Source organism: Pongo abelii, chromosome X, assembly GCF_028885655.2.
Source record: "Pongo abelii isolate AG06213 chromosome X, NHGRI_mPonAbe1-v2.0_pri, whole genome shotgun sequence".
NCBI classification, from domain to species: Eukaryota; Metazoa; Chordata; class Mammalia; order Primates; family Hominidae; genus Pongo; species Pongo abelii.
This window is the reverse complement of record NC_072008.2, coordinates 54168039-54183256: the sequence shown is the minus strand read 5'-3', so window position 1 is coordinate 54183256 and position 15218 is coordinate 54168039. Positions and strand designations below refer to the sequence as shown.

The window sequence follows — 15218 nt, the reverse complement described above, 5'->3', positions numbered from 1 at the left end:
TCACAAGTGGAGAGGCTGGTTTGTCCCCACTGATCTCCCTGAGGTCCTTGACTTTTTTGAGGGGTGTGGCCCAAACCCACAACTTAGTTCCTTATACCTCTTGATACTGTCTTTTATTAGATAGATGTTTTACAAATATTTTCTCTCAGTCTGTGGCTTACAAAGTAGCAGAGGTGCTGAAATAGAGGTTTTTCAAAAAGAAGTTTTGCTTTTTAAGTCCAGTTGATCAACTTTTTTCTTTTCTGGTCCGTGCTTATGTCCTATCTAAGAAATCTTTGCCTAACTGAAGGCCACAAAGAACTTCTCCTCTGTCTAAAGCAGGGGTTTCCGGCCAGGGTGCAGTGGCTCACGCCCGTAATCCCAGCACTTTGGGAGGCCGAGGCGGGTGGATCACCTGAGGTCAGGAGTTTGAGACCAGCCTGGCCAACATGGCGAAACCCCATCTGCACTAAAAATACAAAAATCAGCCAGGCGTGGTGGCACATGCCTGTAATCCCAGCTACTGGGGAGGCTGAGGCATGAGAATTGCTTGAACCCAGGGGGTGAAGGTTGCAGTGAGCCGAGACCACCACACCACTGAACTCCAGCCTGGGTGGCAGAGTAAGACTCTGTCTCAAGAAAATAGTAAGAAGTAAATAAAATATAGCAAGGGTTTCCAACCTTTTGGCTTCCCTGGGCCACCTTGGAAGAAAAATTGTCTTGGGCCACACATAACGATCGCTGATGAGCTAAAAAAAAAAAAAAAAAAAAAAAAAAAATTACAAAAAATATCATAGGCTGGGTGCAGTGACTCATGCCTGTAATCCCAGCACTTTGGAGGCCAAGGCGGGTGGATCACCTGAGGTCAGGAGTTTGAGACCAGCCTGGCCAACATGGTGAAACCCCGTATCTACTAAAAATACAAAAAATTAGCTGGGCTTAGTGGCTTACTCCTTTAGTCCCAGCTACTGGGGAGGCTGAGGCAGGAGAATTGCTTGAACCCGGGAGGCGGGGGTTGCAGCAAGCCGAGATGGTGCCATTGCACTTCAGCCTGGGCAACAATAGTGAAACTCCATCTCAAAAAAAAAAAAGTCTCATAATGTTTTAAGAAAGTTTACTAATTTGTGTTGAGTTGCATTCAAAGCCATCTTGGGCAGTGGGTTGGACGAGCATGGTCTAAAGGGTGTATAGTTTTAGGTTTTACATTTAGGTCTATGATCCATTTTAAGTTTGTGTTTTTGTGTTTGTGTGTATGGTGCAAGATAGGGATTGAGGTTTGTTTTTTTTTTGTTTTTTTTTGTTTTTTTTGCATGTGGGTATCCAACTGGTCCAGAATCATTTGTTGAAAAGACTACCGTTTCTCCATTGAATTGCCTTGGCATATTTTGTCCAAATTCAGTTGTCTCTTTATGCGTGGGTTTATTCCTCATGCCTCTTGTTTGACAGGCTCTGCCAGACCACGAGGATGAGATCCCAGAGACAGTGCGAACCGTACAGCTCATTAAAGATCTGGCCAGGGAGATCCGCCTGGTGGAAGTAAGGAGCATGGGGCAGGGAAGAGAAGGCATTTGGAAAGGCCTTGAGGCTCAAGTGGCAGGTTAGGCCTCTGCAGTTAGCATGAGAGCCCAGGGGAAGGGTCGGGAAGACCCTACCAAAGACCCAATTCATTCGTTCAGATAATTATTACTGTGTTTCAAGTGTGCCGCACGTTGGGCTAGGCTCTTAAAATACATAAATAATTCCTGCCCACAAAGAACTCAGCCTAGTAGAGGACCCTGAGCAAAGTTAACCTCTTTGAGTTTCAGTTTCCTCATCTCTAAAATGGGGATAATTGTACCTACTCGAGGATTGTTAAAAGGATTAAATAAGGTAATGTGGGTTGAGCACAAAAATAGGGTGCTTGGCACACAGTAGGTGCACAATAAATTCTGACGGTGGGTCATGGTGGTGGGTGGTGGTGGTAGTTGTAGTTGTTGTTATTATTAATATTTTGACTCAGTCTCTGCATTCTGCAAAATGACAGTTCTCTCGGGGTGAAGATGATTACAAAGCCATGTTTCAACAGGTGGCATATACCACGAGGCAGTAAGGTATAGTGGTAAGAGATTCAGAGAAACCTGGGTTCTGGTTCCTGCTCTGTCACTTGCAAGCCTTTCAGAGCCTCAGTTTCCTCATCTGTAAAGTGAGGATAACACCAACCTTTCAGGATTTTGTTAGGATCAAAAGCTAATATATGTAGAGCCCCTCGCACAGTGCCTGGCAGAGTAAGTACTCAATAAATGTGAGCCATTGTTATTAGTAGACTTTAATAGCAAAGAGAGAAGTTGGTGTGGGATGGTGAAGTAGCAGAGGCACCAGAGGAGAATTCCTTTGAGCTCAGAAGCTGTAAAGTTTTATTTAGTGCCCAGGATATATACATCCATGCTGAAGGGTGGTCAAAGTGAGCTGGGAAGTTGTACTTCTAGCCTCAATGCTTGCAGCATGTTTCACTGCCTACACCATAGCTTAACAGTGTCCACCTCCTACCTCTCATTTTCCTCCAGTCCCATCTGTCAAAATCATTCAGGATAGTTAAAGGCCTACCTTTTCTCCAGCGCCTCCCACTTAAACCACAAAACGCTGGGCTGGTTGGAAGAGGACTTAGAGATAGATTTTATGTGGTCCATGGGCTTTCAAATGTTTTAAAGCAGTGGAGTCCTTTTTTTAAAATGACATCTTAGGTGGAAGCCCAATATTCAAAGCATAGCTGCTTTGAATAAGATGAAGGTGGGAGGCCTAGGGCTCCGCTTGTTCTTCTCATTCGCCTTCTACCTTCCCCCGATTCTCGGGGCTCCTCCCAAGAAGCTCAAAGGAGCCACAGAACATCTTCAAAAATCACCTTTCCAATCTAGTCCTTTAATTTTACAGCTAAGCAAACAGTCTCAAATGGTCAGATAACTTTCCTGAGCTAGTTACAGAGCTAGCTAGTAGCAGAATTAGGACTAGAACCTCTGCTTCTAGAATTTGAATCACACAGATTAGTACTTGATTATTTTCTGTCTCATGTCAGCTACTTAATGGAGTATTTTCTCTCCAATTTTGACAGTAGTGCTTTGCTCGTCTTCTTACTTGTCAATGGCTGGGTAAAGAAATGCCACCCAATAAATTCTTGATGACTCATTATGTAAAAGCTAGGGTGTGCATATGTGGAGCATCTATAAGCCACTTCCATGGCAGTACCACCAGTACCAGGAACAGACCTCTGCTCTTAGTGTTGAGAGAACCCTTGAGTAAGCTCTAACCCCCTCATGTACTAACACTCTTGTAGGACATCTTCCAACAGAACGTTGGGAAGACGAGCAATATCTTTGGGCTGCAGAGGATCTTCCCAGCCGGCTCCATTCCCCTAACCAGGCCAGCCCATTCCACTTCAATGTCCATGTCCAGGCTGTCACTGCCCTCCAAAAATGGTTCAAAGAAGAAAGGCCTGAAGCCCAAGGAACTCTTCAAGAAGGCAGAGCGAAAGGGCAAGGAGAGTTCAGCCTTGGGGCCTGCTGGCCAGTTGAGCTATAATCTCATGGACACACACAGTCATCAGGCACTGAAGACAGGCTCTTTCCAGAAAGCAAAGGTGGGTGCTGGCCCATGGGTTCAGCCCAACCCTTTTGGGTGTCCCTTGGAAGAGCAGGGTTTCAAAAAGCAGGCTATCCTGTCTGGCTGCCATGTCCCTTAGAACTCCTGGTGTTTGGCTACCAGTCCCACTCATTTAATAGGCATTTATTGAGACCTTTTCTATGCTGGGCACTGTGATAGGTGCTGTGGATGTGACTCTCAAGAGGCTGACAGGCGAGTGAGAAAGACAGGCATAAAAACAAATGAGTGCAATCAAATATTGTGAATGCCACAATCAGGGGTGTGTGTGGGACCCTGAGATACAGAGGAGGGTTGATTCTGTCTGGGTAGGGAAGATTTTCAGGAGCTCTTTTTCAGAAAACATAACACTTAGCTGAATTTTGAAATGCTGGGGCGGGAATGAGATTTGGAAACATTGCGTGCGTCAGGTTGTAGTCTTGAGCAGGTCCTTGAGAAAAGCCCTCCACCAGGGCTCCATCTTGCCTCAAGATTGTGATTCTCTCCATGGGCATCTGAAGATGTGCCCCCTCTTTTTTAAGGGAACATGGTTCACAAGATTGATAGGTGTCCCCTGAACCAACCACACATTTTCAACCTCCTGCTCCTGTGATCAGTGGGGGTGTCGGGGGACAGTATAGCAGAAGGCCTTGGCTCAGGTGGTTTTGACAGTGAACTGAACCAGTGAAACCGGAGGGAACTTGCCATCGTGATTCCCATGGGAGTCCCAGACAGGTGACAGCTGAGCCTCCTACTTCTACAGTTCAACATCACTGGTGCCTGCTTGAATGACTCAGATGATGACTCACCAGACTTGGACCTGGATGGAAATGAGAGCCCATTGGCCCTATTGATGTCTAACGGCAGGTGAGGTGGGAAGGAGGAGCACAGAGGTACTGGGACTGTCAGTGGTAATATGCCACTGAGACAGGGCATGGAATTGGAATCTAGGGGTTGGGACATGGGTAGGAGGGACTGTACTTAGGGCAATACCTAGATATTATAATGTATCGTTGCTTAGTTCAGAGAACCATGGTGTGGTGTTGGAGGTGGGTAGAGGGAGAGGTCTGAAATCAAATTGGCAAGCCTGAGAAAGATTTTATCAGTTCTAGAAACTTCAGCAAGTCATTGGGAGAGAACCACTGGCAGCAGTAAGTATAGCATACTTACTAAAAGCATGCTTTTTCTACACCTTTTGACTTCCGATTAGATTTTTAGGAATTTAGTTTACAGAAATCCTTGCACACAAGTGTGTAATGATAAATGTTCAGTGTTCACTGCACCATTGTTTGTAATAGTAATTGGAAACATCCAAATGTTCTTCAATAAGGGCTAGATAAATAAATGATGGTACATCTATAGAATGGAATATCATGTAGCTGTTAAAAAGAATGAGACAGTTAAATATTGACACAGATGTTTAAGGTATATTTTTAAAATCAGGTTACAGAATAATACATAGGAATAGTTCCATTTTTACTTTTAAAAGGGCATGTATGCACATGTGTATATGTATGCACGTATGGAAAAGCCATATATAGACTTTTGTATTTTTTGAAGAGGTTTAAAAATGCAATATACAAGCGTTAGAAATAAAACAGTGTGAAAGAGCACACAGTGAAAAATCTCACACCCATCTCTCTTTCCCTGTTACCTTCCCATGGACAACCAATGTCAGTGGTTTCCTTCCAGAGATATGTATGTACATTTAGGCAAATAAATAGTGTGTTATATATAAGTAAATACCTTTAAAAAAAAAAACAGAGATGGAGTCTCTGTTATTGCCCAGGCTGAGCTCTAACTCCTAGACTCAGGTGATCCTCCCACTTCGGCTTCCAAAGTGCTGGGATTACAGGTGTGAGCCACCTTGCCTGGCCTAGTTACATATTTTATAGTTGTTATAACAAGTGTTTTTTTTTTTTTTTTTTTGAGACAGAGTCTCACTCTGTTACCCAGGCTGGAGTGCAGTGGTGCGATCTCGGCTCACTGCAACTTCTGCCCCCTCGGTTCAAGTGATTCTCGTGTCTCAGCCTCCCAAATAGCTGGGACTGCAGGTGCATGCCACTGCGCCCAGCTAATTTTTGTATTTTCAGTAGAGACAGGGTTTCCGCATGTTGGCCAGGCTGGTCTCGAACTCCTGGCCTCGAGTGATCCGCCCGCCTCGGTCTCCCAAAGTGCTGGGATTACAGGCATGAGCCACCGTGCCTGGCCTTGTTATACCAAGTTTTTAACAGTGGTTATCCCTGGAAAGTACAATAGGGAAGGTAAGAGCAAATTTTCACTTCAGTAGCATTTGAATTTTGTACAATGAGCACGTATTTACTTTTCTTTAAATATTTATTTACTTTAAATAATTTTAAAAGAACAAGTTCTAAAAGAATAAAATAAAAGCTGTTTACAACAAAATTATGGACTTGGGAATCAGGCAATCCGAGGTTTAAATCCCAGCTGTGACACATATTCAGTGTTCTGCTTTGGCAAACTAATGAACCTATCTGAGCTTCAGTGTCCTCATTATATGTATTCCATAGTTAAAACTTACCTTAGGGTTGTTGGAGGATTAAATGAGATAATATACATAGAACGTTAACCACAGGGCCTGCCATATAATTAATACTTAATAAATGGTAGTTCTTATAAATATGATGATGAAGATAGAGACAAAAGAATTCTCCATGAAGATGGTGATAATGTAGGTATGACCAGAATCTAAGAAGATTGTCAGAAACCCTGAAATACATAGAGGCAGGGGAAGGCAGTAAGGGCTATTTTCTAGATACTCAGAACACTAGACATCAGCAGTCAAGAGCCAAGTGCAGAGTATGAACGATGTAGGAACACAGACAATAAAAGTAGCTTAATAGCCTCCTCGTAGGAAAAGGTTACCTTCAGGTCCATCTGGGCCCATCTGGGTGGAAAATAACGGAAAAAGGAGTGAGAGTAGGGCAGATTCTGAAAGCAACAGAGCTATTCTTGGGGTTTGAGAATCCAGTTACTAAAGTGTAAGATTAGAGAGACCGTTGAATATTGCCTTTGTCCAGAACTCATGATAGGTCTCCTGGAAAAGAGAAAATTCAGAGTCCTAGGAGTCTAGCCTATAATGGCTATTGAAGGTACAATAAGACATTTCCTGCCCCTGCCCCACCCCCAGCAGTCCTTCTTGTGCTGCTGCCTATTACCCGCTGCAGCTGTCAGAAGCTGTTAAGTGAACCCAGATAGTCAAAGTATAGAAATATTTACAGATGACGTGATGCTATGTCTGGGCTTCTCTCCAAACTCGGTGTTTTGCAGAGAGTGAGGTGTAGATGAAACAAGACTGGCTGTGTTGATAATTGCGGAAACTTAGCTGAGTGATAGGTATATGAGAATTAATTCTACTTTTATATTTTTGTGTGTTTGAAATTTTTCTTCAAAATTTTTTTAAAAATTATTAGAGACAGGGTCTTGCTGTATTGCCTGGGCTCAAGCAGTTCTCTTGTCTCAGCCTCTTGAGTTAGCTGATACTACAGACATGCACTACCACAACCCAGCTGAAATTTTTAATTATTAGAAGTTAATAAAAGATCAGGGCATACATAGCTGTCATTTATTGAGCATCTCCTCTGTGTCAAAGTCTATCTTAGCTGTTTATATACACTATTTTATTTAATGCTCACAACAACCCCAGAAGTAAGTAGTAGTATCCCCATTTTACTAAGGTGAAAACTAAGAGTCAGAGAACCTTATAATATTAGCTACATGGAGCAGTTGCCATGGATCAAGCTCTGTGTGAGCTCATTTAATCCTCAACCCTCTGAGGTGGAAAATAGGTCAGTTAAATGACAGCCAATTCACTGAAAGTCAATTTAACCAAATTACTAGTTGCTAAATGTATCAATGTACTGATTTACCAAAAACATGTTTCTTTTTAACTGGTTATGAGGTTTTTTCCAGCAGTTTGTATTGGTTAATATCGTCTACTATGTGTAACAGGATTATCTAAGCCACTTTTGAGTCCTGGACAAAGGCAGTGTTCATTTTAACCAGCAATCATGAGTGTCTTCACTTACTGGCCAACATTTGTTATTTTTTTTTTCTTTTTGACTATAGCCATTGAGGTTTTTTCCAGCAGTTTATATTGGTTAATATCGTCTACTATGTGTAACAAGATTAAGCCACTTTTGAGTTCTGGACAAAGGCAATGTTCCTTTCAACCAGCAATCATGAGTTTCTTCACTTACTGGCCAACATTTGTTATTTTTTTTTTCTTTTTGACTATAGCCATTCTGGTGGATGTAAAGTGTTAACTCATTGTATGTGTTTTTTAAAAAATAAAAACTGTGGCCCGGTGCAGTGGCTCACACCTGTAATCCCAACACTTTGGGAGGCCAGGGTGGGCGGATCACTTGTTAGGAGTTTGAGACCAGCCTGGCCAACATGACGAAACCCTTGTCTCTACTAAAATCATAAAAATTAGCCAGACATGGTGGTGGGTGCCTGTAATCCCAGCTACTTGGGAGGCTGAGACAGGAGAATTGCTTGAACCTAGGAGGTGGGAGGTTGCAGTGAGCCGAGATCATGCCACTGTACTCCAGCCTGGGCGACAGAGCAAGACTCCATCTCAAAAAGAAAAAAAAAAAAAGCAAATATAAAAATTGTCTATATTTAAGGTATACAATGTGATATTTGATAAAATCTATACTATGAAATGATTATGCCAGTAAAGCTGATTAACATATGCATCACTTCACATACTTACCATTTTTGTGTGTGTTTGTGGTGAGAACACATAGGTCTATTCTCTCATGAAATTTCAAGTATACAATACAGTATTTTCTTTTTTTTTGAGACGGAGTCTTGCTGAGGCAAGAGAATTACTTGAACCTGGGAGGCGGAGGTTGCCGTGAGCTGAGATCACGCCATTGAACTCCAGCCTGGGCGACAGAGCGAGACTCTGTCTCAGGAAAAAAAAAAAAATCTGGATACAAATCCTTTGCCAGATAAACGATTTCCAAATACTTTCTCCCAGTCTGTGGCTTATATTTTATTTCCTTAATGGTTTCTTTTGAAATACAAAAATTTTTAATTTTACTTAATCCCAGGTCATAATGATATTTTTCTGTGTTTTACTCTAGTTTTATAGTTTTAGGTTTTACATTTAGATCTATGATGCATTTTAAGTTAATTTTTGTATATGATGTGAGATAAGGGTCCACATTTATTTCTTTGTATCCATTTTTCTCAGCAACTTCTACTGAAAAAAACCATCCTTTCCCCCACTGAGCTGCTTTAGCACCTTTTGTCAAAAATCATTTGATCGTAAATTAAGGGTTTATTCGGAACTCTTTTCCACTGATCTGTATGTCTGTCTTTATGCTGGTATCGCATTGCCTTGATTACCATAGCTTCAGAGTAAATTTTGGAGTTGAGCAGTATAAGTCCTCCAATGTTGTTCTTTTTCAAAATTATTTTGGCTGTGTTAGGTCCTTTATATGTCCATGTACGTTTTACTATCAACTTTTTATTTAAAAAGCTGGCTGGATTTTGATAGGGATTGTATTGAATCTGTAGGTCAATGTAGAGAGAATTGCAATCTTGCTAGCGACTAACAATATTGCTAGTGACTGTTTTTATGTTCTCCTTCCCTTCAGTACGAAAAGGGTGAAGAGTTTATCCAAATCTCGGCGAACCAAGATAGCAAAGAAGGTAGACAAGGCTAGGCTGATGGCAGAACAGGTGATGGAAGACGAGTTTGACTTGGATTCAGATGATGAGCTGCAGATTGACGAGAGATTGGGAAAGGAGAAGGCAACCCTGATAATAAGACCAAGTGTGTGTCTGTTCTTTCTTTTCCTCCCCTGCCCGGTTTGTTTGTTTTGAGACTGAGTTTTGCTCTTGTTGCCCAGGCTGGAGTGCAATGGCGTGATCTTGGCTCACTGCAACCTCCGCCTCCCGGGTTCAAGTGATTCTCCTGCCTCAGCCTCCTGAGTAGCTGGGATTACAGGCATGTGCCACCATGCCTGGCTAATTTTGTATTTTTAGTAGAGATGGGATTTCACTGTGTTGATCAGGCTGGTCTGGAACTCCTGACCTCAGGTGATCCGCCCACCTCAGCCTCCCAAAGTGCTAGGATTACAGGTGCAAGCCACCATGCCCAGCCCTTGCCTGTTTTATATTTGTTTTTGGCCCTCTTGATAGATTTAAGACCTTAGGCCTGAGCTTGTTGACATTTTGCTATACTATGTTCTATAGGCCTTCATTGTTTCCTTTGTTCTAAAGATTTATTTATCACCTGATCCCTAACCTCTAAATTAGTCATCTGTGGTCATTACTTCCAAGAAAATTAGTCTTATTTTTGTCTTCTGGGTATTTGGCTGAAATGCTAATCATAGCTTCATAATAAGTGCATTCCACTGTTTTCTAGAATTTCCCCGGAAATTGCCCCGTGCGAAGCCTTGCTCCGACCCCAACCGAGTTCGTGAACCAGGAGAAGTTGAGTTTGACATTGAGGTAGGATTCTGCCCTGGATCTAGTCTTCTGCTCATTCTGGTGATAGAGACAGAAGACAGATTGTCATTCTAGTTGGGAGATATGCAGGAAGGAAGACATCCTTTGCATTCATTTCCTGAATAATTTATTTTTTATTATTATTATTTTTTGAGACAGAGTCTCCTTGCTCTGTTGCCCAGGCTGGGGTACAATGGCATGATCATGGTTCACAGCAGTCTTGACCTCCAGGGCCAGCTCAGCCTTCCTAGTAGCTGGGACCACAGGCTCACACCACCAATGTAGCTAATCCTTTAAAAAAAAATTTTTTTTTGTAGAGATAGGGTCTTGCTGTGTTGCCCAGGCTGGTCTCAAACTCCTGGGCTCAAGTGATCTTTTGCCTTGGCCTCCCAAAGTGCTGGAATCACAGGGTGAGCCACTGCATACAGTGAAATATTTATTAAGTGAAAGATTGTGTGCCAAGTGCTGCTGAGCATATAAATGGAAGATTTCAATTTAGTTGAAATACCTTAAACATCCTTTAATACAGAGTAGAATAAAAGTCAGTGTGGGCCGGGCGTGGTGGCTCACGCCTGTAATCCCAGCACTTTGGGAGGCCGAGGTGGGCGTATCACGAGGTCAAGAGATCGAGACCATCCTGGCCAACATGGTGAAACCCCGTCTCTGCTAAAAAATTAGCTGGGCGTGGTGGCGCACCCCTGTAGTCCCAGCTACTTGGGAGGCTGAGGCAGAAGAATCACTTGAACCCAGGAGGCAGAGGTTGCAGTGAGCCGAGATCGTGCCACTGCACTCCAGCCTGGCGACAGAACGAGGCTCCGTCTGAAAACAAAAAATAAAGTCAGTGTGATGTAGCAGAAAGTATGTGATATAGAGTATCTGATGTGACCTTACACAAATTATTTAACTTCCCTGAGCCTTAGTTTTCTTATGTGTTTAAAATGGGAGTATACTACCTAGCTCTCAAAGATGCCTTGGAAATTAAGATAAAAGAATGAATATTCTGCTTAGTACTTGGTCTATACTTGGTGCTCAGAAGATATTAATATCAGGAGTCAGATCATCACCCCTGTACTGGGGCCTTACCAGACCAATCCTGGGCAGCTGAGGTGATACACTCTCTCTCCAACAGGAGGACTATACAACAGATGAGGACATGGTGGAAGGGGTTGAAGGCAAGCTTGGGAATGGTAGTGGCGCTGGTGGCATTCTTGATCTGCTTAAGGCCAGCAGGCAGGTGGGGGGACCTGACTATGCTGCCCTCACGTGAGTACTGGCTTTTATCTCCCCTTTCCAGGCTATCAGACAGCAACCCCCGCTCCCGCCCAAGGTGCCAGGTCAGCCAATCAGTAGATATTTATAGAGCTATTTAAAGGGACAAAGAATTATCCAGGGCATTTGGGTGAAAGAATAAAGTAGGCATGAAACCTGTCCTAAGGAACTTAAGATCTGATGGCAATAAGATGTATAGACTTCAAGAGGAATCAATTTTGGGCACTTAGGAAGTTGGGAAGAGGGGCTTGAAGAGTCATGGCAAGGAGAATTGTTACAAAACAACGAAAGGAAAGAATGCAGCATGCCTAAACAGGGAGGGAGGTGTGCCCCTTTTTTGCCACCTTGCCTGCTGTCTGTGGAGAGACTTAATGCAAAAAGGACTAGCTTTTCGTGAAAACAATCTATGATACTGTCTTGATCCTTAAGCTTAATTCCAAATTTTTCACTTTGGATGATTCTCCCGTTTTTCCTCCCACCTTGATCCTCATAGCTGTCGTCCCTCCTCCCTGAGTATTCTGATGACTGGTTTACTCTGACAGCTAAAAACAACTCCCTCAGTATTTCTCCTCTGTTCCTTGCAGTGAGGCCCCAGCTTCTCCCAGCACTCAGGAGGCCATCCAGGGCATGCTGTGCATGGCCAACCTGCAGTCCTCATCGTCCTCACCGGCTACCTCTAGCCTGCAGGCCTGGTGGACCGGGGGACAGGATCGAAGCAGTGGGAGCTCCAGCAGTGGGCTGGGCACAGTGTCTAACAGTCCTGCTTCCCAGCGCACCCCAGGGAAGCGGCCCATCAAGCGGCCAGCATACTGGAGAACCGAGAGCGAGGAGGAGGAGGAGAACGCCAGTCTGGATGAACAGGACAGCTTGGGAGCGTGCTTCAAGGATGCAGAGTATAGTAAGGACAGCTAAGCACATGGGTTCAGGCCAGAAGGGGTCTCCTCAGTCCCAGTCTCCATCCTAGTCCCAATAGAGGACAGCTTGTAGTGAACAAAGTCCTGGTCTTAAGCCTGATACTTAGTTTCTCTAAGCCGTATTTTCCTAATTTGTAAAATGGGAATATCTCACAGGTTAATGTTAAGAATTTGAGATTATGCTTACACAGATCATCTGGCACAGTTTCTCGCTCATGGGAAGCCTTCAAAAAATGGTAGTTATAATTTACTATCATCTATTTTTACTGATGTCCAACCTTTACCCCGGTGACTCTTTTTTTCTCTTGCCTGTTTGACTGCCATCATCTGTGTCATTTGTGTCCTGTATTGGCCAGTTTGTCCCTTGCAGAGATACATAATGACCTTTCAGTGGGCTTTTTACACTTAAGAGATGACTCCTTTTTTTAATCCAAGATTTTATTGAGTACCACAGTGTATCAGGCACTCTTGTATAATACAGATGACTGTATAATGTAAGTGCTTTTTATTTTTTGTTTTGTTTCGTTTTTTTTTCTTTTTTTGAGACAGAATCTCCCTTATTAACCCAGGGTGGAGTGCAGTGGTGCCATCTCAGCTCACTGCCACCTCCACCTCCTGGGTTCAAGCAATTCTCGTGCCTCAGCCTCCCGAGTAGCTGGGATTACAGGCGTGCACTATCGTGCCTGGCTAATTTTTGTATTTTTACTAGAGACAAGGTTTTGTCATGTTGGCTAGGGTGATCTCGAACTCCTGGCCTCAAGTGATCTGCCCACCTGCCTTGGTGTCCCAAAGCGCTGGGATTATAGGCGTGAGCCATCGAGCCCGGCCATTGTTTTAATATTTCAAAAGTTATACAAATATGGTTAATGCTTATTGACCAAAATTAGAAGAAGATGGAGAAAGCAAAAATTCTTTTTGACTAACACTCTTTCCTCTCTGAACCCAAAGATAACCTTTGTCATCATTTTCACGTATACCTTTTATTTTGTTGTGTTTACATTCATATGTAGACAGAAGTGTAGTTTTAGTGTGTGTGGTTCTGCAACTTGCTTAGTTTCCTTTCAATGTCAGTACAGAGATATACCTTATCAATACAGAGATCTGTCTGCTGCATAGTGTTCTGTAATATAGAAATATATCATATGTTTAATCATTCCCTACTGATTGACATTTAAGTTGTTCCTAAGTTTTTACTTTTACTAACAACGCTGCAATGAAAATTCTTACAGTAACCTTTTGTACCTGTGTGCCAGTTAATATTTTTCTAGGGAGGATAGACCTGTTGAGTTGAAGGGTATGTAGAAGACAAATGTTAATAAATAGTGCCAAATTTCCCTCCAAAAGGGCCAGTACATGATCAGTGTATGAAACATACCTGTTTGCCCATGGCCTTATCAGCAATGAATACTATCAGCCTTTTTAATTTTTGCCAACCTTATGGCAAAAGATGGTGTCTTGTTTGTTTTACGTGTTTATTGACTCTTCTTTATTCCTTTTCTGTGAATTTTCCGTTCAGTCTTTCACCCATTTTTCTATTGGGATGTTTTGTTTTTCTTATTGATTTGTAAGAGTTCTTTATATATTCTAGATGTGTTGGAGTATTTTTTGTATATTCTGGATATATTGAAAAATATTTCCTTTTAGGTTTGTGTTTAATTTTATTATGTCTTTCTAGCATGTAGATGATTTTGATTTTTACATTGTCATCTTTATCAATTTTTTTTTTTTTTTTTTTAGACACAGTCTCACTCTGTCTCCCAGGCTGGAGTGCAGTGGCGCAATCATGGCTCACTGCAGCCTCAACCTTCACAATCCTACCTCAACCTCCCTGGTAGCTGGGACCATAGGTGCATGCCACCACACCCAGCTTATTTTTTGTACAGATGGGGTTTTGCCATGTTGCCCAGGCTGGTCTCAAACTCCTGGGCTCAAGTGATCCTCCTGCCTTGGTCTCCCAAAGTGCTGGGATTATAGGCGTGAGCCACTGCATCCAGCCATCTTTATCAGTTTTTAATAGTTTTTTGTATTTTATGTTTTGATTAAGAAGGCCTTCTTATATTTTCCCCTAAAACTTGTATAGGAGTTAAAATTTTAACTCTTTATCTGGAATTAAGTTTTTGTGAATTGCGGGAGGTTAGAATCTAACTTTTTTTTTTCCACATCGGTAGTCGTTTCCCCCAACACCATTTATTGACTAGTTCATCATTATCCCCCTGACTTGAAGTTCTACCTTTGTCATAAACGAAATTCCCATATATATGGGGATTTGTTTTCCACTCTAGTCCGAGTTCTGTACCTTAATAGCTATATGACCTTGGTCAGGCTAGTTAACCTCTCTATGCCTCTCTGTGATAGTCATACCTACCTCATAGGTTGTTGTGAGAGTTAAATAAATATACAGAAAGCACTTAAAACATTGCCCAGCACATGATAAGTAAGTACTGTGCATTAGATATTATTAATATTCTGTTCCATAAAATCAACTTGTCAAAACAAATTTTTATTTTACCAAACAGATGCTAAAAAAGAAAATGAAAATCAACTTGTCTATTCCTGTGACAATACCATGTTAGGTTAGTTACCACAGACTTTGTTTCTGGTAGAGCAAATCCCCTCTGCAGACCTTGCTGTGAACCTGAGGAGACCACAGATGCTCACCAAGGCTCTCATCTTTGAGCTAAGCTTTGATTTGTTTTAGGGACATGCCAGGTTCCCCTGGCCACCCGCTCTACTGTGAGCAGTCAAATCACATTGACCTGCAGCTAAGATGTCTGGACTTGATTTAACCACTCCTCTTAGAACAGCTCACTCAGCCTCTCCTCCCTCCTTCGCCTCCCTGCTTTGCCCAGCAACCGTGGAAAGGCAGCTTACCAAGGAGAGACCTCCCTACTTTTTCTTATTTTTCCAGAATTTCGAGGCTGCTGTTGAGCTTTTTCTATTCCAGGTGAATTTTAGAATCGG

At 42.5% G+C, this 15218-nt stretch overlaps 1 protein-coding gene across 8 annotated transcripts in view; it reads left to right on the top strand.

The window, feature by feature from the left end:
* Positions 1-15218, top strand: part of PHF8 (PHD finger protein 8) — a 103149-nt gene that overhangs the window by 47561 nt on the left and 40370 nt on the right. For 3 of the 8 annotated variants that reach the window (XM_054544605.1, XM_054544607.2, XM_054544608.2), the window contains exons 12-19: positions 1426-1515; positions 3287-3589; positions 4352-4455; positions 4695-4739; positions 9219-9397; positions 9992-10077; positions 11204-11337; positions 11928-12241. In XM_054544605.1, the coding sequence (XP_054400580.1) occupies positions 1426-1515; positions 3287-3589; positions 4352-4455; positions 4695-4739; positions 9219-9397; positions 9992-10077; positions 11204-11337; positions 11928-12241 (1255 nt within the window). Of the gene's footprint in view, positions 1-1425; positions 1516-3286; positions 3590-4351; positions 4456-4694; positions 4740-9218; positions 9398-9991; positions 10078-11203; positions 11338-11368; positions 11409-11927; positions 12242-15218 lie in introns of all 8 variants that reach the window. The other 5 variants (XM_054544609.1, XM_054544606.1, XM_054544612.1 and 2 more) reach the window with 4 other exon arrangements.